A 26,618-nucleotide genomic window follows, 5' to 3' on the forward strand; every position below is an offset into this window, starting at 1 on the left:
GTGTAACATATATTCATATATACTTGTGCGTGAAACCTAAGCAAAGATCAAAAAAGCGTTGTTGTTGTTGTTGTGTAGCTGTGTTACTGCAGTGCCTATGAGTCTCAGTCATGGACCATGGCCCCATTATGCTGGGCAGAATATAAATAAGTGTTTTAACAAAAGAAAGACAGTGCTGCCTCAGAGTTCCCAAAGCAATGAGATTATAGCTCCACTGAAAGGTTAACGTTATGTCAGAGATTATGAAATAGCAACAATTCTGGTTGACAGGCTTCCTTTTGGGTCCTGAAACCCATTTGTCCTTAAAACAAGGCAGGGTAGGTTGGTACAGTGTGAGCTCCTTGGAGTAGGAAATGTTGAGGACTGGAACATCTGTAAGTATCTTTTATGAGTTTACTGTGTTAAAAATGAAAAAGTCACCTTCATGTTTGGTGCTTGTTAGCTCCAAAGCCCAATAAAAGCAGAAATTATTGAAATAATAATGTGTTTGCTCTGTCTTTATCTTAGGGACTGAAATGATACATAGCTAGCAATAGTCTTTTTTTTTTTTTTCCCTATGCCAAAAGCCATGCATCCTCAAGGAAAAAATTGTAATGTTATTTCTGTATTCTTTCCTAAGAAAAGATTGGGTGTAGCTTGCAGTTGTATATGCTTGGCACTGTTCATTTCCCAGAGAGTTCACCGTATTCTAGGCTTTGGGTTTTTTTAATTAAAGAGGTCAAAATCCATTATATCAAAATTTCAAAGAATTTACCAATTAGCTGTAGTCTGTGATGCCCAGCAGGTGGCTTTTATACTATTAAAGGGAGATTGTTTCCATCTCTGATCAAAGCGAAAGCAAAACAAAAGAAAATATAGAATATTTTGCTGTACACAGTGCAAACCACATGCTGTGTAAATTATGTGAAAACTGTACGTGAGAGACTATTCAGTCATCCCACTTCAAGAAAAAGTTCTATATATTTTCACACTGGTCCTCACGAGGATTTCAATGGTAATGTCTAAGTCTGTTTAGATTACTGATTAGCTGAGGTTAGACAGCTTGCTATTTCCTAAAATGAAGACTTTAGCATTTTTCTTATTTAAAAGTAAAAGTAAAAATGCACAATTAAGTAGATAATGAATTTACTAGAAGGGAAATTAGAAAAAGCTGAGTGTGCTGGAATGGTTAAGATGCAAAAAAATTCCAATTTGCACTTTTCAATGAATCTAAACTTCCACGATTTTTGCCTACTTAAAAGAATGTTTGTGACCTTTTGACCCTTTTGTTATCCCTTACTCAGAAAGGCCTTTATTCTGTAAGACTTAGGTATAAAAAAATAAAAAGAGCATTAATGGCGTAACAGTCCTTTCTGATCACCCTGTGTAAGATGTTTATGCAAAGTGTCAATAGAAGCAATTGGCCTAACAGTGTGACAACCTGCTTTGCTTGGAAATGGGCTAATCTCCTGTTTGGGTTATCCAGAGGTCAGGTAAGGATTTCTTTTTTCGCACTCCCCGTAGTGCATGGGTACATAACCTGCGAGCACTACAGGGCAGAAATCAGAAGCAGTTGATCCCAAGGATGCCACAAAGCATTTTTAGTTAATCCTGACCTGTTTGCTTTTCCTGATTTTTTTTTTTTTTCCTCTGCCTTCTTTTAGTTTTTTTTGTTCTTGGTCCTATCCCAGAGAGTCTGTTTGAGCATATAACACATAATGATGACAGAGATTCTACCAATTTCATTCTCTGCTGCTTCACTGTGTTGGTTTTTTCTTTTTCGGTTTTTTTCTGTCTTTTTTTTTTTTTTTTTTTTTTTCCAAACAGGCATCATCCCACTCTTTTTTGAAGTTCACGTGGAAACCTACTTTAAATCTCAGTTTTTGAGGTCTGCCCCCTTTGCCCTGTCACAGCAGGCTGGAACTCAATAAGAGCTCAGGCAAGCGTAGCGGGCCGGGCAATGGGCCTTGGCGGGCTGCACGCTGTGAACTCCTGCCTCACTGAATCAGCTTCTGTGTGTTTTTATAACTGCCTTTTTTTTCCCTGTTAATTATGCCCCAAGGCTGTGGAAAGACAGCATTTATCTGTTTCAACAGACTAAGCAGCAAGTGTTCTGACATGTTTATCAGGCAAATTGTACCTGACAAAAGGTAATTACACATGCAATCAAGTCTAGAAGTAACTGGGTGATTAGGGGTTAATAAACTGTTTCGCATAAGAAATATTCAGCTTGTGAGCAAGGAGAGTGGGCCAGAACTGACATAACATGACAGTGATATATTAAAAGAATTACTTTTCTTTGGATGGAATATTTTACTTTACTGAAAGATAAGTGGGAAATTAAGTGTACTACTCAGTTTTATCTCCAGCTCCTGAATCACTGGTGCCATTTGTACAACCAAAGCTATTTGCTGATGCTCGTGGTGCTTCAGAAGAGATTCCAATTTGCACCATTCCAACTTGCACTAAGCTGCCTTTATAATTTACAATTATGATTTTTGTAGTATAACCAGCACAATGTCTAATGGACACTGCCCCCATTCCCATCTGCAAAGCTCATGTCTCCTCCTTCTGTCTGTTGCTGTGCTCACTCTGTGCATAGCTATTTCCCAAAGTTGTGTCCTCTTCCAAGATTATTCCTGACAGTTGCCCAAAAGTAGAAAGGAAAGGGCATCTGTATGATAGCTGAGGATGTGACAAGAGGCTCAAATGTCATTGAAAGGGCCGGATGGTCAATTCCAGCAGTTCCCAGTGCACAAAATTCTCACGGAATTACAAGATGGCCTAAATACAGGACTATGGCTGAGCTGCTCTGAACTTTAGGTAAGACAATACAAAGCTTTAGTGAGCAATGATAAAGAGTAATTTCTATTCAAACACGGCCATATCACCTAGATACTGGGAAAACGCTAGAGTACTAACTTTGAAGAATAGGTGCAAGTACCCTGTTTGAAGTCAGAATTCTGTCCCTAGAAGTTTTAAGATCTTTTCCTCTCATAGCATCAATATTATAATGTTTTGTCTTAACTGATCCTATTAGCTAGCAAGGTCTTCCAGGAGGAGCTCTTTTAACTAAAACATAGTTTAGTATCTTTTAAAATAAGTCTTCCAATTAAAAATAGCTGTGTTACCTGTATAATGTCAGAAATTACTATAAACTTTTACATAAGTACACGTAAACACCTTTTCTTTTCCAAGTGATGTTTATTTCTACAGAGAGACCTAATGTTAGACATAAAAGGCATTTAGAAAATATCTGCACCAAGGGAAAATTACAAAATCAAAGCACTGTAAAGCATAATTCAAAATAAAAGTGCAATACAGCAACCAGAGGCTTAAGTTACCTATAATGTTAGAAGTATATATATGACTAACAATTTAATGGTTTGGGAAAGCAACACTGTTGCACGTTCAGTAGGAGAAATGTGCTGCTCTCTGATCATCAGCCCTGATGGTTCCAAGATGTTGGATGAAGGTTCCCCTTATATCACACCTTTAGAAGATGCAAAATCCTCTAAATAAGGTGGAAGTGTAGACTGTATCTTATAAATGTAAGTAGACAATTTATAGGATGTTCTGTGTGGTATACAGGAAAGGCTAAAACTTGTTCTTGGTTTTTTTTCCCTTGTTCCTTTTTTTTTTTTTTTCCACAATGACTCAGACACACATACATCTCTGCAAATTTTTCCTAGTCAGAAGGGAATAATTGCTCTTTGCTCCTAGGGAAGCATATTCTGCTTCATTATAAAATACTTGGGTATAGTATTGCCTGTCTGAGCTTATTCTTATTTTTCATGGTTATTATGGGATAAAGAGCACAGCAGTGCCATTGTTCTTGGGTAGCAGAGTACATATATTTAGTTTATTTGGTGCTTCACAGTGTTTTGGCTGCATGATACTCTGGTTCTGACTGAACACCCTTGGGTGACTCCTTATGTGGGGTTGCGATTGCCCTTCTGTCTGAGGTTTTTTCCACACATGTTAACTTAAGAAAGATGCATGTGCAAAATAAACATTTTTCCTACTGTAATTTCAAGGCAAGCTGTGCACAGTCTAACCTTAAAGGAGTTGCAGCCAGTAGCACCGGATGTGATGCACTCTGTGGCCTTTGATTTTTGAGGCTGGGAAATGCTTATTGCCAGGACTTACTGTTTGCCCATATTTATCTTTTGACAGTGTATGCCAGTGTGGGGCATTCCTTGTTAGATAATACATTTCATTTTCAGTTGTTGTCTCAGTAATAGTGAAAGCTTTAATACATAAAATAGTAGCAGGGACATGTTGCTTTAACTTGGCCTTGATTTTATCCTAGATGCTGCAGTAAAAACTACTGTCGCAGAACCAGCAAACTGTCCTGTGCTTCATGTACATTGTATGCCTGTGGCCAAGACAGTCCCACTTTTTCTATATCAGGGAGAGGAATTAAAATTATTAATTTAAATAGGGCACACATTTGTGTAGCAAAAGATGGTGTAAATCAGAAAGGAGCAGAGCAACAGAAATTAAAACAGATTGGTGAGTTAACACCTCTGCATTGTTGCTGGAAGGTGAATTTGGTGTTGTGTTGTGCTGAAGTGAAGCTTTGCATGAATGGATTGAAGTTAATTCCCACCACCCATGTGGTGGTCCTGGGGCCAGTGTGACATTTCTGCTAGACTGTCCTCTCTGCCACTGGCTGCTTGCCAATCTGCTTCCCTCACAGAGCGCCTGCATTGGGCTGTGCATCCACTGAGCCTGGGTGCCAGGGCAGATGCAGGTGATAGGAGTGGCCAGGACACAGATCCCAAGAGCTGCACACCAGGCAGCTCTTGCCCACCCCACAGCATGCAGTACTTGCTGTCAAAGCCCACTGCATACAGCAGTATGCCACGGTGCAGAACTGCACCTGTGAGTGGGACAAAATGCACAATGCATAATCATGCACAGCAGCAGTCTGGTCTCCAGCAGTGTCTGCAGCTCCCTGCCACATTTAATCCAGATCCAGGACATGATTGTCATACTGCAGCCCCTGAGCAGATGCACAGAAGGAGGGAAGGGGGCTGTGACTGAGTGGCATGTGTCATTTGATTGCATGCCTGGGCCTTTGAGCTACCTGCCATGTGTCATGACAGCTGCTTGAACTTTATTTAGCATGAAGTTGGTTGCGTGCAGCTCTTTGACCATGCATGGAGCAGGGAAGAAGCTCTGGGTACATCACCTTTGCCAATAGTGTTTCTTTGGGTGTTCATTCTTTAGGGCCAGGACTGTCTTGGAGTGCACAGAATATGCTTTGTGTTCTGTGTGACATTTTTTTACCTTGTGTTGAAAAACAACAGGCTTCATGGTCTGTTTAGAGCCCTACATGCTTACCTGTGTTTGGCCAGGTGACAAATGAGGTGTAATCTTCCAGTCATCACTATTACTGAGATTTCCCAGAGACATGGCACAATCAGTTGAGTCAGCCATTGAAAGCATCATATGAAACTCACTCCTGCAGTATTGTCAGGGGAGTTTCTTTGAACTTGTCAGGACTGTAATTGTGTCAGTCATCAGTGGTTTTGGGCTGCACATTGCTAGCAGGATACCTTTAGATACCTTTCACCCATATGAGCTTCAGGGTTGTTTAGGATTTACCCAGAATCCTCAATTTTAATGGTACAATAGGGATAAGAAATGAAATCTTTCACTTCTTACTCACTCAATACAACTTCAGGTATATTGGTCCATTCTTAAGGACCATGTCCCATGTGGAAGCCATGACAAGTAGCGCTGTAAGTAGCAGTAAGTTATTAATCACCAGATTATACAGTTTGGGTTCCTGTCAGCTTTATTCTCACATCTTGTCTTGTGCATCTGCCTGTCCTATCTTTCCACTCTTTTGGTTGTGCTTTAAAATACTCTTTTTTTTTTTTTAGCACAACTCTTTTGGTTGTGCTAAAAAAATAAGGACTGGGCACCTCAAACTGTGTAACACGAGTAATAACAAGTGATGAGTAACATGCAGTAGCAACTGAGGCTGTGAGTTTCACAACTGAGTTATCAAGCCTTCCCAAGTCTGTTTGCATGGTGACTGAAGGCATGTTCTCAGCAACTCAGTAAAATTGGTGGTGTCCATCTTGAGAAAGGGCTTTGTGGGAAAGAACTGTTTGAATCTGACCTTGGTGGTTATCATGGATTTCTAGTCAGCAGAAAGTGAAATTGCCTCCTTGGATTTTAGATCCTTTCACCCCTGTGAGATAGTTAAATGTAAAATGTAATTGTCGCTGAGGTTTGTAAGGGTCCCTAAAGGTCTTTGGGATGACAGAGGAGTAGGTGTGTCAGAGGTCCATTATAATGCCAGGAAATGTTGCTACCTAGTCCTAAAAGATTACACTACAAATAAGGAAGGAGTAATTAATCAGAAAATTATGTGTTTAAATTAGACACTATCTTTGAAAGTAACATAAGAAAGTGGTTTGGAAGTGGAAAAATTTGCAAAAGAGAGGCATAGAAATGGGAAGCTGGGAAAGACTGGATGTATGCTTTTATTCTGTAAATGAATTGGTGTTATGATTTTGGGCATGAGCATTACTGGACTCCTCTGACAGTTTATCAGGCTGAGAAGTTTGAGTAAGGCAAGGTTCTCTGGGGTGCAGCCTTCCTCTTAGTGCAGCCTGAGAAGTCAGAAGAGCGGGCGTCTGCTCCACCTCTGCTTGTGGGAGCAGGGGCTGCTACTGTTGTGTCCCAGCTCTAACAGCTCTGATCTGGTTTAGCAGAAGCAAATGTTTGAAGTGAACGGTTCTGCCTTGGGATAGAAAAATGGTGTGACTTGCAGTAGTCTGTTATATTTTTTCAAGTGGTTTTGTTACACAAAATCCTGTTCCAGCCCACCTTTCGAGCATTACTGATTCAGCAGGTCTCCAGGCAGGCAGGGCCCTAGGTTACAGCTCAGCGGAGCAGCCACGGGCACTGCGTGCTGGGGTGAAGTGTTGTTAATGGTTCCCAACGCTTTTTTTAACAGTAGGTTTGGCTAACACGGGACAGCCTGAGAACAAGCCCTTGTTAGCCCTCAGCAGCAGGACAAGGCCAAGCACCAGACGCAGGGGGAAGCTGGGGTGCCCCGCCATTGACGTCAATGGCAGTGGGGCCCACTGGCCCGCAGGTAGCCGTGGGAAAGGCATCCCCGAGCGGGGCTGCCTGTGCCCTGGCCCCTGGCAGCCTGGGCAGGGTGCCCAGCGGTGCCTGGCCTGCACCCGGTGATGGTGGAGGGGGAATTAAGCTTTGAGGACTGTGAGGGTGCTGGCTGCTGGAGGTTTGGCATTGCGTCTGATTGTAAAAGCAGGCTGGTTTATTGTTGAACAGCAGTTCTCAGATTATGAGTCCAAGACCTGATTTGAAACTGCAGCCAAGCGTAGTACTGTGCTTGGGGACTTTTTGTTCCTCCACTGAAGTATTTGGTTTTATTTGGGCCAGAAGTGTGCCCAGGGCTTGGCTCTGAGTTTCAGGGATCAGTCATAATGGAGACTGCAGCCAGGAGGCCAGGAGGTGTTAATTCACTTTAATTCGACTACCTGAACCTCGTTTAAATTAGTGTGAGAAGCAGCAGAAACGAGCATCCCTGTCTTGCTCCCCACAGTAAAGCAAGTTCCTAAATACTAAAGTGTGAAGCCATCAGCATCCCCTCCTGGGGCCAAACCTGCACAGCTGAACACTGAGGGAGGTGAGGGACGTTAAAGAAAGAAATGAAGGGCAGGTGAAGGGGGGGTGATGGCTGGGCTCGGCGGGGGGCTGCGCCCGGCCTCCCTCTGCAGAGCCTCCCCGCACTCCCTCACCCGCCTCTTCCCCCGCAGCTCCTGGACCTCTTCATGGTGTGGGACTGGTCCACCTACCTGGCTGACTACGGGCAGGCCACCTCCAAGTACCTGCGGGTCAACCCCAGCACGGCCCTCACGCTCCTGGAGAAGTAAGTGCGGGAGCTGCCGGCGCGGGGATGCGAAGCGGCGCCGGAGCCGCCCTGCCGGGAGCGGCGGGGCCGGGCCGCGGGAGCAGCCAGCGGCTGCCCGAATTGCCGCTCTAGGGAAGGGAGACGCTGAGCTTTGGCCGAGGTGAAGCCGATGCGAGCGTTTCGGCCGGCCTGGCGGGAGGGCAGGGTGAGCAGGGCACGTTACCGACAGCCCGGTACCAACTTGCTTGTAAAAACCGCATCAAAACACGTTGCAGTTTAAATATGCTTTCTAACAATGTTTTCTCTCCTCTCCTGCCTGCGATGAAAATATCTTTTGCAGAGTTCACAGAGGGTACGTATCACCTATATTGTTACAAAATATTGTTTCTGTAACTTACTTAATTTCCCGAATTTTGTTTTTATATCCGTTGGTGTGGGAAATCAGCAATATAGATGCCCGTTATTGACGGTGAACAAAATTCACCCATTCGCCGAGTCTGAATTTACCATGGAAGCAGATGATACTAACGGGTTTTCTGACTTGCTTCTCTCCTAAGGCAATTGGTAGGATCAGGGTCCTGCTGAAGGGGTACTTGCTTAATACTTACAGGTTATTTGTAAAGTAGCATTTGTTGAAACGAACCCATTCTGCACTTCTGCATTGCAGAAGTTTAATTAAAGAGCACATAGTGAGCAGGTTTTGTAATCTTTCAGTTCTTATTAGCAGAAAGATCAAAAGAAGAACAGTAGTAAACCAATCTAAATATTCGTTTTCTATTTTCAATTTACGTTTCTAATGTGTTTGTCATTTGCTTTTTTATTTCTCTAGAATGAAAGACTCCAGCAAAAAGAACAACATTTTTGCTCAGTTCAGGAAGAATGACCGTGACAAGCAGAAGCTAATAGAGACTGTAGTAAAGCAACTTAGGAGTTTAGTGAATGGTATGTCCCAGCACACATAGGCCACTTAAATCGACAGTATCTCATCACACCAAGAGATGTTTCTTATCCACTATTTCTACTAAGCAAATGGTGATACCAGTTAGGACTTTTGTTTAACCGAGAAAAGGAAAAATGCAGTAGATAGATTGTACATGTAGTCTTCAACAAACAATTCTTTGTACGTATTTTTAATGGGTCGAATACTATTTTGTATATTGTAAACAAATGGTGAAAAATAAGGTTGTACAATAAAAACCAGCGCAATCGTATTGTACATGGAACTGCTGAACTGTAAATATGTTATTTAAATATCTGCAGATATGGTGTCCAAAATTTTGTTCTGAGTAGGAATAATTTGAGAAATGATCCCTTAGTTGCTGTTTTCTGGCTGAATTCTAATTTAATGTTTTTAAGCATTGAGATACTTGTGTTTCAGATGCTGCTTATTGTTTTCCTGCAGTAAATGTCTATTAGCCCTAAAGTGATTGGACATAATTTTACCAATATACCAGGTTTTGTAGTCTGGAGGTATGAAAAGGTCTTCTGATTTTTAGTACCTTTGAAAACTACCTGAGAACTAGACTTGATATCTATTTAGCATTAGGATTTACAGGCTTTGTTCCCCAAAAGGGTTTAATCTTGAGGTTGTGAATGTAAATAACCATTTGATTTCTTTATAATGTGACATGTTGTTTCGTTTTGGTTTTGTTCCTCAGGGTTGCTATTTCTAACTGTACTTTTGTAAGATCTCGGGTTCTTTATCCCAGGTTGCAGTAAGGAATAGGTTTGCCGCTGTTGGTTTCGTGCCGCATCTGTTTGTTAGTTCGCGCTTTCTCCTGCCAGCCCCATCCCAGCGATTAGCATTTTGTCCCACTACCGGTCTCTTTGCACTGTCCCCTCTGGCTGTTTTAGACACTAAGAGAATGTCTAACAAATACAAACCAAATGGAACGTGTAAAAATAATGTACATTTTCGCTGTATTTTTAAGTTATTGACGGTCTAAATACAGTAATAGAAACCTCACCCATATTCCTGTTTAATTTCACACACCGAAACACACCTCAGAGCTGGTTTCGCGGGACCTGTGCAGGTCCCGACTCATTGGTGATTTACCCCGGGGAAGGGGGCCGGGGATTCGCGCGGCCCCGACGGCGGGGTGCGGGCCGGGAGCACTGCAGGACCGCCCCGACTGCCGCTGCAGGCCGGGAAGCCGGGGTCGGTGGGGCCTGAGGGGCAGGGCTGGGGCGCTCCCTGGTCGGGGGAGCCCGGAACGGGACTCGCTACCTGGGCAGGCTGGCCCGAGGGGGCACCGGGAGCTGCCGGCGGGGCGGAGAGAGTACCCCGCTCGCAGGAGCGGCCGTCCCGCCTCCGGCTTGGGGCGCCCTGAGGAGCTGGGCGGGGGCGGGAGGGGGCGCCGGGCCCCCAGCCCCGGGGGCTGCCCCGCCGCCGCCCCGAGCCCCTCGGCCGCTGTCCCCGGCCCTTCCGCGCCAATCACCGCACTTGGCCGCGCTGCTTAAATATGCAGCGGATACGTCATCTCCGAAGGTGGATCGGGCGTAAGTGGCCAATATCTATATAAATGTGGCCGAGGGGCGAACCGGCAGCAGGAGGCGAGCGGGGCCGGGCGGGCAGCAGCCGGCTGGACCCGTCGCGCAGCGCCCGTAGCCGAGCCGCGGGGCGCCGGCCCCCCGTGCCTGACAGCCGTGCCGCCCGCCCCGTCCCCGCCGCCGGAGGAGGATGCCGGTCGGGCCCTCCTGGCCCGAGGCGGCGGCGCTGGTGCTGCTGGTCCTGGCTCTGCTGGTCACCCTGTGCCGGCACCTGTGGGCGCTGCGCTGGAGCCTCAGCCGAGACCGCGCCAGTGCCCTGCCCCTGCCCAAGGGCTCCATGGGCTGGCCCTTCTTCGGGGAGACTCTGCACTGGCTGCTCCAGGTAAGGCGCCGGGGGACGGGGTGGGGTGGGAAGGGGCTGGCGGGAGCCACGAGCTGACCTGCAGCTCGTCCCCAGGGCTCCCGCTTCCACAGCTCTCGGCGGGAGAGGTATGGAAACGTCTTCAAGACCCACCTCCTGGGCCGGCCTGTGGTGCGGGTGACAGGCGCTGAGAACATCCGCAAGATCCTGCTGGGTGAGCACACGCTGGTCAGCGCACAGTGGCCCCAAAGCACCCAGATCATCCTGGGCTCCCACACTCTGCTCAGCTCCACTGGTGACCTGCACCGCCAGCGCCGCAAGGTGAGCTTCACAGCCTCCCCGACAGGGCACGCAGCCCAGGTGGCATCTCCTGCCCAGGCCTGGGCCTTGGTGGCATGTGTGCTCCCCCTTCTTTAACTACCTGCCTCTCTTCCCCCTTCTCCTAGATCCTGGCCAGAGTCTTCAGCCGTGCCGCCCTGGAGAGCTACCTGCCGCGCATCCAGAAGGTTGTGAGCTGGGAGCTGCGGGGCTGGTGCATGGAGCCAGGCTCTATCGCAGTTTATTCCTCCGCTAAAACCTTAACTTTCCGCATTGCAGCTCGGATTCTGCTGGGGCTCCGCCTGGAGGAAAAGCAGTTCAAGGATCTGGCCAAAACTTTTGAACAGCTGGTGGAGAACCTCTTCTCCTTGCCCCTTAACATACCCTTCAGTGGGCTGCGCAAGGTACTGCCGCCTGCACTGCTTCCTCTGCCTGGGGGCAGGGCCTGGGCCCTGGCAGCACAGACCCCCTGTCCCTAGGCCCACCAAGGGACATTTCTGATGGGCCAAGACACCTGCAACACCCTATTCTAGGTCTGAGGGCTTGTATGTCTTACCTACCCTAGCCATTTCCCCTTCTCTCTGCACTTCTCACATGCTCCTGGCTGGCTTCCAACTCCTCTGGGCACTGGCTCCAGCTCATTGTACAGCATAGGGCTCCTCTTCTCCCTCATCCCATATGTTGCCTCTCATGAGTCCATCATGTGTGACCCTGTCCCATCTTTTCCCATCTGAACTCATGTCAGCCCATGGCAGAGGGGTGTGTGGGCACAGCACACCTCAGCCCAGCACCTCCTCCAAAACTCAGGCAGTCTGGGAACTTAAGACCCTCTTATGGTCCTCAGTCCCTTGTAGTCCAGCAGCTACAAGCAACCCAGTCTTCTCTGCCTTTTTCAACCTGCAGTTTCTTCCCTGCTGCTCTGCCCCTCTTTGCCTGCCTCTCCACACTCCTGCTCTAGGTATAGGTCCTGTGTACTATTCTTCCTCTCACATTCCTCCCTTGTCTGGCTTTGGGTTCTCCACCCTTACCACAGCTGAAGTCTCCTGTCCACTTTAGCCCCTCATATCTTATTTTCACTGTGAGCTCTGCCCAGTTGGATCACCTTACCCAGCCAGTCCCAGTTTTCCCTCAGCCTCCTTGCTACTCTTCATCAAAGCTCTTGTTTTCCCTGTCCAGTTTCCCTTTGCAGGTTGTCACCAGTATGAGCTTTCATCCCCCCTGCCCTCTTTTAGGTCAGTCAAAGCCTGTCTGGCCTCAGACCAGCAACTTTAACTTGCCTTTAGGTCCCCTTGTCTTTCTCCTCACTCCCTGCCCTGTTTACTTTGTCCAATCCTTTCCATCTCAAATCTAAGCCTTTGTATCTTCTTCCCAATATTTGGCCATGGCCATTTTTAATTTCAAATTTCTGGTCCTTCTGGCTTTTGCTGGAGACATTTTTATAGAGAGTCATACGCTCTGTGACCCCATCCATCCCACTTTGCAAAGGCATTGCTGATCACTTCACTTGCTGAGATAGTACATGAATGTTTTGCTGCAGTGGAGTGCAACACACCTGAAGATGATCTGACTGTGATTAATGTGTCTTTATCCACTATACCCTTGTAAAACCATTCGTGCCTTGCTGTCTGGACTCAGTTTTCTTGTTACCTTTTCTTGTCCCTTGGAATAAGCTTCTTTTGGACCTGACAGAACTGTAGATTTGCTCAGTGCAGATGCCTCTGAACTTGGTAGCTTGAGTTTACTGCTGTCTTTTCCTCCCAGAGAGTTTCTTGGGTTCCCGTGGTCTCTCTAGAGAGGGGGGCAGGTCCTAAGGTTCTCCTGAACTGTGTGTGCCTCTCACAGGGAATCAAAGCACGGGACATGCTACATAAGTTTATGGAGAAGGCTATACAGGAAAAACTGCAGAGAAACAGCCCAGAAGACCACAGCGATGCTCTGGATTTCATAATGAACAGTGCCAAGGAGCACGGCAAAGAATTCACCATGCAGGAGCTAAAGGTAAGGAGAACCTCTGCCTTGCAGTGCCACTCCTGACTTGGTGGCTTTTTGAGAGACATGGGCTGAGGGCCAGGAGGAGGCTTGTGTGGGGACCACCCCCAGCTGCTGGCTCCTGCCCCCCTCTTACCAGCAGTGAGGACACCAGCTCCTGCACTCAGCACACTCTTATGCCCTTGTAGTCTTGTGTCTCTTTGCATTAGAAGGGACCCTTTTAAAAGGGAATGAGTGCCCCTTCTACTTTTCCTCTTCATGGCCACCAGCCTTCAGCCTGATGTAGGATGCTGGTAGGGTTATGTGGCTGTGTTAAGGCTCTGCACGTCTGTGCACTCAGTAACCTCCAGGACACTCTTGTGGAAATATTCAGAGCTACTTGTTTGCTTCTCAAACACAGCCCTTCTTTTTGTTCAAATGATATGGAAAGACAGTTTTCCCAGAAATTTTCCTAAATACACTGTGATTTGTACTGCTGCCATGGACTCACCAGGGCCATTGCAATGTAAAGGTCATTAAAAAGATGTTGCTTTGCCAACAATACTGTTTTAAAATATTTTAAACCTTGGGAAGATTTGAAAAACCCATCCTGTATAATAATGCTGTCACTGGCTGGGTGTAATGCTGCCCATTCTGCCTCCCAGGACAGGGACAGTTCTGGTAAAGAAGCTTGGGAATATCCTGCCTTCCAGTCACTGGTTCTGCTGGTCTTGTAGAAGCAGGGAGGGGAAGTTGTGACAGCAGCTGTGGCACAAGTTCTGCAGCAGCACTGTCAGAGGTTGATGCAAAGAGCATAAGGGCTGTTATTTCAAACCTAAGAACTTGCCCTAAATTCCTCGCATGCTATTGAAATGTCTTGGGGTTTAATCGCATATGGTGGAACTGAGAGGTTTCTTTTCATCTGTGTCTGCTACCTTGTGAATGTAAAAATTGCTGCTAATGCCTGCAGGAGGTGTGATAGGGGTTGACAGGGATCTGTTGTTCCAGGGGTTTTATTTCAGTCGAAAGATGCCCTTGAGAGCTGCTCTTTGGCAAAAGCATCTAGACCAGCCAATATATGGCACTAGGGATGGGAGCAAAGAGTCATCTTTGTTACATTATCCTTATCAGATTTGAATCCAAGTACCTTCGGTCTTCAAGTGTTCTTCTGTGTTTGTGGCTTCACCTCTCTAGAACTGGTTGTGTCAGAACAATTTAAAGTCCAGACACAGTCCTGTGAAAGGAAACTGCTCTGTGTCCCTGGGCTGGAGCAATTAGTGCTTGCTCCTCTTGCCTCCCCTTGCTCCTCTTTGCCCCTGGGCTGGAGCAGATAGTGCTCTGTAATACCAGTCAGGTTCCAGGCCTTCCAGGGGGGAAGCTCCTGGTACTCCTGCCTTTGGCTTCTCCTTGGCTTTTGTCTCTGGCCTCAAGCCTCAGCACTCCCAGCCCTGTGCTGTAGAGCCACTGGCACCTTTAGATGGTGCCGTAGGTTTGAGCGTTATGTTTGCTGTCAGAGATGTGTCATGCCATGAACCAGCTCTGGGCAACCCTTAACTTTTGTGAAACTGTTTGCAAAAGTTGGTCAGAGGGAGGGTGCTGCAAACAGCCCTCAGCAGCCTGGCACGTGCTGTTCCATACAGACCCTGCTGACAAAGACTGGGAGGCTGCGAGGGGACCCCTGACCTTGGGCAAGACGCATATTACAGATTTGACTGTGCTGTGGTCCATGTATCTGAGCTGATTAACTTCCTAACTTGTTACAGATACATCTGCTGTGGAGATACTGGGAATTCTGCTGTGCTTCAGACTGTACAGGTTGAAAAGCATGTCCTTTGCCTGCTGTGTGCTCCCTGAAGTGCTGCTGGCTACAGCACTTCCCAGGCTGACCTGCTCTAGCAGAGAGGTCTTTATGCTTTTGACTCTTGCCTTGAGTCCCCTCCCAGATAAGATCAATCATAACTGGAGATGGATCAAATGCAACCCATTTTAGCTATCAGCACATCTAGAATTTGTGCATAAACCACTGCCCATATCCACTGCCTGGACAGAAAAGTAAAAGCTGGGTGCAGAGGGGAATTGGCAGATGATGATAAAAAGTGTAACACTTGAAATGGATTTCACTCAATGTGCTATAATGCATGTTAAAGTGTTGCCTTGAAATTGGTAAATCTTGTGAGGAAAGCTCAGAAGAGCTGGATTGGAGGTAATGTGTAATGTGGAGGTAATTCCAGCTGTGGTTCTGCAGCAGTCACTTGGCAAGTGGATGTCCAGTTCATACATAAATGCTTTGGTCCCTGGGTCCAACCCAGGATGAGTGCAGGTTTTGGGAGAGCAGAGTGCAGGCCAGGGCCCCCTGCACAGGGGCAAAACCTGCAAAAGGTGAGAACAGTCTGAGACACAATCACTTTGAAATGTTATTCAAACTTGTCATTTTTATTCCTCTCCCAGGAATCAGCAATTGAGCTCATATTTGCTGCTTTTTTCACCACGGCTAGCGCTAGCACCTCTCTGATCCTCCTGCTATTGAAGCACCCCTCAGTGATTGAAAAAATAAGGCAGGAGCTGATGTCCCATGAGTTGTACCAGCAGAGTGAGTGCTGCCCTGCAGGACCCTGCCTGGACACCCTGCCCATCCAGAGCAGGGACAGAGAGAAAACACTTTCCCACCCCATGGCCAAAGACATTCACAAGGACCAGAGCCAGCCCACAGCCCCACTGGAGGAAGATTCCCTCCAGCCCAGTGCCCTGCCAGAGCCCACTGTCCCCCGGAGCAACCCCTGCCCTGGCCCTCAGCTCCTGGCACCACCAGGGCAAAGCTGTCACTGCGCCGCAGATATCAGCCTGGAGAAGCTGAGCCGCCTGCGCTACCTGGACTGTGTGATTAAGGAGGTGCTGCGAGTGCTGCCCCCAGTCTCCGGAGGCTACAGGACGGCACTGCAGACTTTTGAGCTCGATGTAAGTGCCTCGCACTCTGGCAGGCTGGTAAAGAGCTGCTGCCTGCCGTTATAAGCAAACACCCTGTGTCCCGCACAGTGGTGGTGCTTGGCAGTGTAGCTCACGGGGAAGTGTCACCCAGCAACCTCTTTAGGTCTCAGTTGGGCTGGGGAGAAAAGGAACTGTAGAGCAGGTGGGTAATGCAGTGGAGCTGTCTGCAGGCACCTCTGCTCCAGTAGCAAAGGTATGTAACGGTCCTCTCCTCCCTCTTCTCTCCCTCCCCCAGGGCTACCAGATCCCCAAAGGCTGGAGCGTCATGTACAGCATCCGTGACACACATGAGACTGCTGCTGTCTACCAGAGCCCCCCCAGCAGCTTTGACCCAGACCGCTTTGGTGCCGGCCGGCCGGAGGCTGCAGGCCGGTTCCACTACATCCCCTTCGGTGGAGGGGCACGGAGCTGCATTGGGAAGGAGCTGGCACAGGCCATCCTCAAGCTGCTGGCCATTGAACTGGTCAGCACGGCCCGCTGGGAACTGGCCACCCCTGGCTACCCCACCATGCAGACCGTGCCCATCGTGCACCCTGTTGATGATGGGCTGCAGCTCTACTTCCACCCCTTGCAGCCCAGCCAAGGCCACGAGGCCTGAGCCAGTGAGGGGTGCACTGCTCCCCTCAGCCCTGGGGCTGATGCCCCTCCACAGCTGCCAGGAGCAGGTCTCTGCTGTCCCAGGCTGGGAATGCTACTGGGTCACTGCCAAACAAAACCTTAAAGGTCTTTCTATATTTCCTCTCCTGGTATACAGGCTGGTAGGGTGTGCAGGGTGCTACAGTAGGGTGTCCTGCAGAGTCCCACCCCTGAGCACTGGGGCAAAACCTGCTGAAGCTGCTGACAGGGTACATATGCCATGGGGGCTCAGTCAGCCCCTGCCCCATACAGGCCTCCAGCTACCAGGGATGGGAAGCAAAACTCCCAGACCCACAGCTGAGACTCTCAGAGTTATCTCCTCTAGGTGTGTTATAGGAGAGGCAGGACAAACATCCTGCACACTGTAGCTTTTTAGATTAAAAAAGAGGGAAGGTGGGGGCCTCTGCAGGAAAACACAAGCCAGAGTTGCCCAATCCCCGGCATCAACTCTAACTAGAATAATAGGGTGTAAAGTGCTTTTTATTGTAAATATTTAATCTCATTCATGCACTTCCCATTAGAGCTGGCACAAAGAGGATATCTCTAATTCACCCACTCGTAGAAGCTGTGTATGTTGTGCTTGAGCACTGTGCTGCTGCTTGGAGTCTGCCATGAAGCCATCTCTGAGGTCCCCCCAGGATATTCTCCCCAGCCACAGCCTGCCCATGGGATTGGACTGAAGCAGGGGGAGGGGGCTTTGGGGAACAGATTGTTTAGAAAGGAGATGTTTCTGAATATGGTAGAAAGTTCCTTGTTCCTGATGATGCTGTTCACATTGCAGAGGGGACATTTGCAAGGTGACACAGGCCCTGTCGTGGCTGGCTGGCTGGCCAGACTGACTGTCACCTCTGTCAGCCCAGCTCTGCCAGGGAAAGTCAGAACAGCAGTTCCATGCACCCATCCAGGTGGTACCCGATGCTGACTGTGGGTGCTGAGGGCACCCTTTTAGATGGCTTTTGAGTACCCCTACAGGATATTTCTTTCTCATGTAAAATAAAATGAAGTGAGTCCTGTTGTTTGTGTACTGAGAACAGAGCTGGGCCTTGGTCCTTGATCTGCAATTACATGTTTGTACATTTCTTTCAGCTTCACTTCTGCTCCCCACTGTCATGCATTCTGTGTGAATGCAGTGGGAAAATAATCCTTGTCCCTCTAGAGCATCCCATGCCTGATGGTGTCGTGAGCTCTGTGTGAAGAACCAGTTTGACCTGTGAGGGCCAAAACATGGCACAAAGACAGTGTCCCTTTGGAAAGGCTCTGGGGAGCTCTCCAATCTCCTGAAACTCTGTCATCATTCTGCTTTGGTGCTAGAGATGGCCTTGCCCTGGCCAATCCCCCTTGCCTGTCCGTGCTGGAGCACTGCAGCAGGGCTTGTGCTGGCATTAACTGTTGAGGGCTGTGCAGCAACCACCACGCCACCTTGGGCAGAAACCTGGCTCCCAAATGCGACAAGTCAAATCTGGAAGAGGTTGAACTGCAGGGCTGAGTTAAGTGCTATTGGCAAGTCGACCCTGTAGTGAACCAGAGCCTCTGGCCCTCCTGACCTTGTCCTGAAAGGTGAATCTTTTTGCCTATCAGAGGTGAAATCAGTAGATGGTGGCTGAAGTGGCAATGACTAACTTTAATTAGCAGGAGCTGCTGGCTAGCTGAGACCGCAGGCGATTCAGGGTCTCACCGCGGGCGGGCAGGGCTGGGCCTGCAGCATCCAGCATCCTGTGCAGGAAGCTCAGGGCTCCTCCAGCAGCGCGCTTAAAAATTACCCTGAGCACCAACAAGCCTGCTGAAAAATGTAACATGAATCTAGTTTAAAAAAAAAAAAAAAAAAAACAAGAAACTGATAAACTGATTTTGTTTGCAGATAAACATGAGCGTTTACAAATGAAGTGTAATAATTGTTACTTGTAATCAAAGTTTGTTCATATTAGGCTGTTAATTTCTTGACCCCCTTCCAAGATGTTTTTAATTATCCCATTCACTCTTTACCATTTGATTCTTTTCAAGCCGATGGCTGGGGAATACACAGCTGGGAAGATAATAAAGCCTTCCTGTGGCAATTATCGGTGCTCAGGCCACCGTATCTCGTTATTTTGATAGACAGTGAACTTGGCGCGGTTGCCGGCCGGGTTCACGCAGATGTCACGGTCCGTGTTGTAGGTCACAAGCAGGTCAGCGCCCGGCGAGGGGAGAGCGCCGGGTCAGGGCACGGCCGCCGCTCCCGGCCAGCGCCGGCCGGGCTCCACGGAACCTGCCGGGCCCGCGGCGAACCCCGAGGGGCTACCGTCCCCGGGGCCGGGGGAGTACCCTCCGGGGGGTTCCCTCCTGGGCAAGGGGCTGCGGAGGCGGGCAGCCCCGCTCCAACAAGGCATCGTAAGAAGAGGGTGGGTCTCGTGTGATGCGATGATAGAAAAATAATAAAAAGTGACATCACCCTCTCCCCTACACACACACACACACACACACACAAAACTTCCAGCGTTTATTGAGCTTGTCTGGGAGCAAGAAAGCAAAAGTAACAGGGTAAAAGATAAAAACCGTAAAGAAAAAAAAAGTGTATTGGCAGCAGCCGTGGGCGGCGGAGAGCTCCGCGCCCCGCAGCCGCGATCCGCGCCGGGTGCCCCTTCCCCAGCGGCCGGCGGCTCCTGCGCCGGCACCAGCAGCAGCCCCAGGCAGCGCAGCCCTCCCGCTGCCCCGCTCCTGCCGCGCCCCTCCTGCCCGGAGCCGCCGCTCCCGTCCGGAGAGCAGCGCCGGTGCCCGCCCGCCAGCGCGGAGCCCCTCTGCGCCGCGGCTGCGGGCGGGGTGCCCGGCCATGCCGAGCGCCTCTCCCCGGACGCGGCGGCCCCGACGGGATGCCGGAGAGCCTCAGGCGAGGGTGGGCAGTGGATCCCGGGGAGAGGAGCTGGGAACGGCGAGTTTGGTGTTTCCTTTCTGCGCTCACCTTCTTTTCCCTCGGTGACCCGCGCTTGAACCTGCATCGGGAGGCTGAGACGGACTGCTGCCGGTGGCTCCTTCCTCCGCGGCCGGCAGAAATACAAGCCGCGCCTTTCGAGGTGAACCAGGGGACAGCGGAGGCTCCTCCGCCGATGCGCTGGTACAGCTGCGGCTCTGCTCAGGGGGTCTCCGGGCTACCCCAGCACGGGGTACCGTTCGCTCCGGCCGCCCCGTGTCTCCCGGGTCCGGCCGCTATCTCGCCGTTCCCAGCCGACGACGGTGGCGGGCGGACGCAGGAGCTCCGCGGAGCGCATCGGCGCCGGGCGGTAGCGCCGCGGGGTAGGTGACTCCGGACAGCCGGGCGGCCGGGTGCCGGCGCGGGAATTTATGGGTACAACCGCTGGTCTCGAAAGAGCATCGGCGATAAATCCGAGGACGAGGAGGCGGTGGTGGCCGACCACCGGCTGTCAGCTGTCGGCGGCGTCCCGCAGCCCGCTCGCCGAGCGCGGTGCAGGGTCAGCGAGCCCGGAGCCGCTGCCACCGCTCCCGACAGCACCTTTCCTTCACCGGCAGCGGTCTGCGGCGGGTAGGATGCACTACGCAAAGCAAATAGTTAAAGATTTCGAGGGGAGGAGCCAGGCCGCAATCCGCAATTAAAGATGAACTTTGGGTGAACTAATTTATCGGACCAAGGTAGGGGTGGGCAGCAACCTGGGAAGGGTATAAAAGGCGGCCCGCGGCGAGCCCAGCCCGCGCACTCAGAGCTCCCGGGGGGCTGGGCGGGAGTCACTCTCCAGTCATGGGCTTCTCCGCCCTAGTCGCCAGCGCCCTGTGCACCTTTCTGCTGCCCCTGCTACTCTTTCTGGCTGCCGTCAAGCTCTGGGACCTGTATTGCGTGAGCAGCCGCGACCCCAACTGCCCGCTCCCGCTGCCCCCGGGCACCATGGGGCTCCCCTTCTTCGGGGAGACGCTGCAGCTGGTGCTGCAGGTAAGGCCAGGCGATGGCGCGGGGAGCGGAGAGGCGCCCCTCTGGAGCCAGGGCTCCTCGGGCTGCAGGGGAGGGAAATGAGCGGCAACTTTGACAGGCTCCCGTGCCCAGGTGGGATACTGCTGCTCTCCCTGCCTCTTCCTCTTATGCTTTCTAAAATTTATCTTATCATTTCCCCCCTCTCATCCCCTGTTTAGAGACGGAAATTCCTGCAGATGAAACGCAGGAAATACGGCTTCATCTACAAGACTCACCTCTTTGGGCGGCCCACGGTACGGGTGATGGGCGCCGAGAACGTGCGGCACATCCTGCTGGGCGAGCACCGGCTCGTCTCCGTGCAGTGGCCCGCCTCGGTGCGGACCATCCTGGGCTCGGGCTGCCTCTCCAACCTCCACAACGGGCAGCACAAGCATCGCAAAAAGGTACGGGCCGACGGCGGGCGGGGAGCGGGCGTGGTCGCCTCGGGCGCGGCGGCTGAGCCTCTGTCCCGTTCCTCCTCGTCCCCCCGGGCAGGTGATCATGCGTGCCTTCTCCCGGGACGCCCTGCAGCACTACGTGCCCGTCATCCAGGAGGAGGTGAGCGCCTGCCTGGCGCGGTGGCTGGGTGCCGCCGGGCCCTGCCTGCTCGTGTACCCCGAGGTGAAGCGCCTCATGTTTCGCATTGCCATGAGGATCCTGCTGGGCTTCCAGCCCCGCCAGGCCAGCCCCGACGGCGAGCAGCAGCTGGTCGAGGCCTTCGAGGAGATGATCCGCAACCTCTTCTCCCTGCCCATTGATGTGCCGTTCAGTGGGCTCTACCGGGTAAGGCTCACGGCAGGCCAGAGCACGGGGGAATCGAGGGGGGAGGGATGGCAGTACTGTCTGAGACCCAAACTCTCCCTCCTGCTTGGTCAGGGCTTGCGGGCACGCAACATCATCCATGCCAAGATCGAGGAGAACATCCGTGCCAAGATGGCCCACAAAGAGCCTGAGGGTGGCTACAAGGATGCACTGCAGCTGCTGATGGAACACACACAGGGTAACGGCGAGCAGCTCAACATGCAGGTAAGGTTCCTCAGGACCAGATTAATCTCTTTCCCTCAGGCTCTCTGAGAACATCACACTTACCTTGTGGGAACAAAAGGGAGATGCAGGAGATGCTCTCTCTCCCGATGAAATAAACCAGCTAGAGTTGAGGACTAGGGTGCAGAGGCTGCAGTCAGGCTGTTGGCTGGGGAGATGTGTCCACAGGGAGCATAAGCACCACCAACCACCTCCATCCAGACCCCTGGGTGTCTGATCCAGTTTGGGAATGATGTACAGCATTGCAGTGGTTGAGTGGGCCTGGTAGAGATACTGTGTTCAAGGCCTGGTTTATGCCTCTTCTATCCTTTGTGTAAGGAGCTGAAGGAGTCTGCCACAGAGCTGCTGTTCGGGGGCCATGAAACCACTGCCAGTGCTGCCACGTCACTGATCGCATTCCTAGGGCTCCACCATGAAGTCCTGCAGAAAGTGAGGAAAGAGCTGCAGGTCAAGGTTTGTGTCTTCCCTAGAGGCATTTCACAGGAGGGGGCAGTGGGAGGAAGGTACCTCAAGGACAGTTATCCCAGACAGGGCTCCCTTTGACCCAGGTGGTGCCCTGCTTTTAGGGGTGTCAGGAAAATACTGCTTGTAGCTGAGGGGCAGCTGCTTTGCAGTGCCAGGAGCCCTGGCTGCGTGGTTCATGAATGTCATGGCAGCATTTTCCTTTCTAGGGGTTACTGTGCAATTCCAACCAAGAGAAGCAGCTGGACATGGAGGTCTTGGAGCAGCTGAAGTACACAGGCTGTGTCATCAAAGAGACCCTCCGGCTAAGCCCGCCTGTTCCTGGAGGATTTCGGATTGCACTCAAGACCCTTGAGCTAAATGTAAGCAAGGTTTGGGCACAACTCCTCAGAGCAGCTGTAAAGTATTTTATGTTCAGGTAGCCTGTCTGCTTTAGAGTGACCTGCAGGAAGCCAGGAGGGGAGGTGGGGTGCACTGATGTGTCCTGTTCTGTCACTTCACATTATTTAACACAGCAAGGTGCTCCACATCTCCTTTCTGTTCTTTTTTATAGGGTTACCAAATCCCTAAAGGTTGGAATGTTATTTACAGTATCTGTGATACACATGATGTGGCAGATCTCTTTACGAACAAGGAAGAATTTAACCCAGATCGCTTCATGTCTCCATCTCCAGAGGACTCCTCTAGGTTCAGTTTCATTCCTTTTGGTGGGGGCTTGAGGAGCTGCGTGGGCAAAGAGTTTGCAAAAGTCCTTCTAAAAATATTTACAGTGGAGTTGGCTCGGAGCTGTGACTGGCAGCTGCTGAATGGACCTCCTACAATGAAAACGGGCCCCATAGTGTACCCTGTGGACAATCTGCCTACCAAATTCATAGGTTTCAGCGGCCAAATCTGAGAGCTCAACACTCGCCTCCAAATGGATTTCTATGCAGCATTTAATATGTACATAGTAACTTTTTATAGTAACAAAGGCCTTTAAATATTTAAAACTTGTAAATGTACAATAGTTATTTATGTCTTCTAAGTATTTCAAGAGGCTATGATATTTTTTCCCCCAAGCACTACAATTATGGGTCTCTGATTCATAATTAGATAATGTTATTTCTATAGAAATAAGTTTTCCCCTATTTAAAAATATCATTGAGAGCTGGCCAGCTAAGTATTTGAAGACATTTCAGGATGGTGTATGTATTAAGAAATATCTGAAAAGCATTCAAAACAATGGTAACTAGCTACTCATCCAAATTACCTGAAATGGTTATTGTTTGAGAATGTTTTCAGTATTATTTGTGTCTAGATTGTATGTTTAATGTGTGAATTTTAAGTTTGATAATAAAGTTTATTTTTGATGATCCTCTGTATGAAGATCTGTGTGTATGCTAGAGAGTAACTTAATTGATATGGCTCTGGGGTTTGGATGTAAAGCCAGATCTGGTGCTGTGAACAAGGTATTTGCTATTTTTGTGTTCATAACTCTTCCCTCCTTCATGGGTAGTTGCTCGTGAGTAGTTAATTGTTATAAATTTTAGCTTGTAAATGCAAGAACAGTACAAAACCACATGCTTGCTGAAAACTGCATGGAGTGATGGCAAGTGCTGCAGGTCTCCTTATCAAGCACATCATATTGAGCCACAGTAAATAAGAAAGAAAAGGAAAGCAGAATAATGTCACATAAGTCTTTCTCTGGAGCTAGTTGAGGAAAAAAATTCCATAAATGTCCTCTCCTCCCATATTACTGCTGACCTGTGTAAACACACCACTGAGTCTCATTCTGTGTTGAGCTTGCTGGCTATGAATCTTTACTTACGAAGGTGTCTCTTATCAGCTGGTAGAGCAAATAAAATCTGCTTATTTCTCCTTGAAATGCAACAGCTCTGACTAGGTCAGAGATAGAGCATGCATTTGGTTTAAGAACTTCTTTCCTGGAATTCAGCAAAGTGAAAACTAAAAGGCAGGCACTAATGTGAATTGATTAACAGAGAATCAACTGTTGAGATGCAATTCCCCAGGGGTGTGTAAGCAGGGCAGATAAAATGCCCTAGGCATGACCCCTATTTTGGCTTAACCATAAGGGGTTTTGTGGCCACCCCTGCTTACTACACCTATTAGTCTTCCCTCAAAAGTCAAACAACATAGGCTGGCTCTATAAACATCTACAAAGTAAACCAATGCGATTCAGTGTCATGAGCACTTGTAGCACCATATAGAATAATAAAATTTTTGTTTGCTTCTGGAAAACAGTCACTTTTTTATTATGTTCTCCCAAGATCAAAATTAAGGACGGAGCTAAGTTGCCCAAAATAGCTGCAGGTGCTTAATAGCATCTATGAGGTTTGGAATTTTTTTAAAGGATGTTTCTATAATGCATTTGATGTGTTTCCAGCTAGCATTTTAAACACGGGAGCTTCTAACATATGGCTTTAGATACAGCCTACGTATGAGTATAACTATCAATAATTTTTTATCTTCAATTTTTTGTAGCCCCAAAATGCATTCTTTTTAAATTACACCTGAGTCTTCTTGAAAATGTTTAAACTCTTAAATATTTTTTTCCTGTGCAAACTTCTTGTACCATTATGTTTCTCAGAGACTTGACAAATAACCTCAGTTTAAGACCCCTTTATTACCAATATAGTGGTGGAAAATCGCAAACCTTGATCCTGATTTAGAGGTGGTCTGAAGTCTGGAGAACAGCAGGACTCTTGTCTTGGTATTCTTTACTAACATTTTCTTCTGTAACATCAAAACATTCTCCAAATCCAAATAGATGTCGATATTCTTTAAATGACTTTTTGGTTTTAATTAAAATCTCTTATATGTGGGACCTTTTTGCATGGTCTTCATATTATTTAAGTTTATATTTTATTTTTATAAAGAATGGGAACCTAAGTGCTGTCTGGAGAATACAAACACTTTCACAGTGTAAGTCTAAGGTCATACATGCAAGTCTTTCATTTTTGGTTTTGAGTCAAGTTTGCGTGGCTTTTATGTTCGAAGAAAAAAAAAATCATATACTTAATTTGATTTTGTCTGGACATCTGGGGGCACATCCTCAGCTGCTGTAAATCATGACAACATAACCTATGTTAGGTACTGCCCCTGTAATAATTTATCTCTGTAGCTAAGCGGTCTGTCACTGCTGTGCAATTTAGGCATCCTGGAGCTAGCTTTAAACAAGCTATCCTGAGAAATGGTAGCAGTGCAGCTACAGTAAAACGGAGCTCAGTGTGGGTTAATTGCTAAAATATTTGCCCAACTTCTTGAGCAGGTTTTACAACCCCTGCTAATCTCCTGTATGCAGCTGTATTTTGACAGCTTGGATGCTGGCTGCAGACCAGTTTCAGGTGAGCTCTGCTGTGAGTGTAGCTTTGCCTGCTCAGCAGAGGCTGGGGTGGGCACATGCTGAGGCTGTGGTTGCTGTTTAGGTGCTGCCTGTCTGCTGCACCCCGAGCCCCCACCCCTCTTGTCATGCTGGGTCCAGGAACTGATTTTGTTGAAAAATTACCTATCAAAAAACTAATTGCTTTTTGGGCAGACCAGGTCCTCATTCCAGCTTCCCACATGAGCATAGTTTGTGCTGGGGTGCTGCACCGAGACAGGAGGAAGGGTATTTCATATTCCTCCTCTTGGTTAGCCTGTTATTTATAAGAAAAATATTTGACCAGGTCTCTCTTCGAAAAATCACACACAATTTAGAAGGTGCCGTGCTTTGGTCCTGGAGTAAAAAGCCATGATTTATATGTAGCATGCTGGTTCTTCCCTGAGGGAAAGGTGAGTTAATAGAACCCACACTTCTCCTAAAATCATGTAACAGCTTCTGCCAGCCAGCATCTCTAATGCTTAGAATTTCTGAGCTATGTGTTCAGTGCTGAATGTGTTGTTCTTAACAACACTCAGTTGTATCTATTCTTTAATCAAAAGGACATTTAAGAATTACACTGATGTAAATTGGCACTGAGGAATGCTACTTGATAAATCAATACTTGATTGAAAGGTATGAGTATTTCCAGATAAGGTCAAAACAGGTAAAAGTGAATTTTGCTAGTGGTTATATGACTAAGGAAAAAAAAAAAGCTGAAGACTCATTGGAAATGATTAAAAATAACTTGATCAGTTTATTTATTTTGTCCTTGTGAAACAAAAACATGTTACTTGCATGTTGCTTTCAGCAGTTGAGCTGGGAAAGATTTTCCTTTGTTATGGTTCATAGGAAGCACCTATTCAAGGGACAATATAATTTGTAGTCTTGTGTGCTCAAGACTTTGAATTTTATTTTATTTTATTTTATTTTATTTTATTTTATTTTATTTTATTTTTTATTTTATTTTATTTTATTTCCTTACGTGAGTCTCTTCCTGGACCTTGCAAGAACGAGAGGCTGACAAAAAGGTTTTCCTTCTTTCTACTCCATTTCAATCTATTGTTTGTTTTCTTATTTTATTCTGTCCAGTGATTTAGAATTAACCTTTGGAGAGGTACCAAGAAAAATACTTAGTAATATGCAAAATACTTCATCTTTGACTTTCAAGTTGTACTTT

The 26,618-nt window shown here is 48.3% G+C and overlaps 3 protein-coding genes across 7 annotated transcripts in view; all 3 read left to right on the forward strand.

Annotated features, from left to right (window-relative positions):
• The window catches only part of EXOC6 (exocyst complex component 6), an 89,049-nt gene extending 79,201 nt beyond the window's left edge, over positions 1-9,848 (forward strand). For 2 of the 4 annotated variants that reach the window (XM_053948952.1, XM_053948954.1), the window contains 3 exons: positions 7,788-7,900; positions 8,223-8,234; positions 8,712-9,848. In XM_053948952.1, the coding sequence (XP_053804927.1) occupies positions 7,788-7,900; positions 8,223-8,234; positions 8,712-8,844 (258 nt within the window). In that variant the 3' untranslated portion in view covers positions 8,845-9,848. The remainder of the gene's footprint in view (positions 1-7,787; positions 7,901-8,222; positions 8,235-8,711) is intronic. The other 2 variants (XM_053948956.1, XM_053948955.1) reach the window with 1 other exon arrangement.
• A 667-nt stretch (positions 9,849-10,515) lies between these two features.
• Positions 10,516-18,630, forward strand: LOC128791416 (cytochrome P450 26C1). Of its 2 annotated transcripts, none has more exons than XM_053949067.1 (6): positions 10,516-10,754; positions 10,830-11,054; positions 11,180-11,455; positions 12,894-13,049; positions 15,468-15,974; positions 16,240-18,630. In XM_053949067.1, exons 1-6 carry the CDS (start codon positions 10,563-10,565, stop codon positions 16,600-16,602), a joined length of 1,719 nt encoding a protein of 572 aa, XP_053805042.1. In that variant the 5' UTR covers positions 10,516-10,562; the 3' UTR covers positions 16,603-18,630. The 2 variants fall into 2 exon arrangements, with proteins under 2 accessions (XP_053805042.1, XP_053805043.1); XM_053949068.1 differs by having other exon boundaries at positions 11,180-11,239.
• Positions 18,631-20,367: 1,737 nt separating this feature from the next.
• LOC128791550 (cytochrome P450 26A1) lies at positions 20,368-23,045 on the forward strand. The gene is made up of 7 exons (XM_053949285.1): positions 20,368-20,556; positions 20,754-20,978; positions 21,070-21,357; positions 21,451-21,600; positions 21,937-22,071; positions 22,290-22,442; positions 22,634-23,045. Exons 1-7 carry the CDS (start codon positions 20,368-20,370, stop codon positions 22,973-22,975), a joined length of 1,482 nt encoding a protein of 493 aa, XP_053805260.1. The 3' UTR covers positions 22,976-23,045.
• Positions 23,046-26,618: the final 3,573 nt, after the last annotated feature.

This window comes from Vidua chalybeata, chromosome 8 (assembly GCF_026979565.1).
Source record: "Vidua chalybeata isolate OUT-0048 chromosome 8, bVidCha1 merged haplotype, whole genome shotgun sequence".
NCBI lineage: Eukaryota > Metazoa > Chordata > Aves > Passeriformes > Viduidae > Vidua > Vidua chalybeata.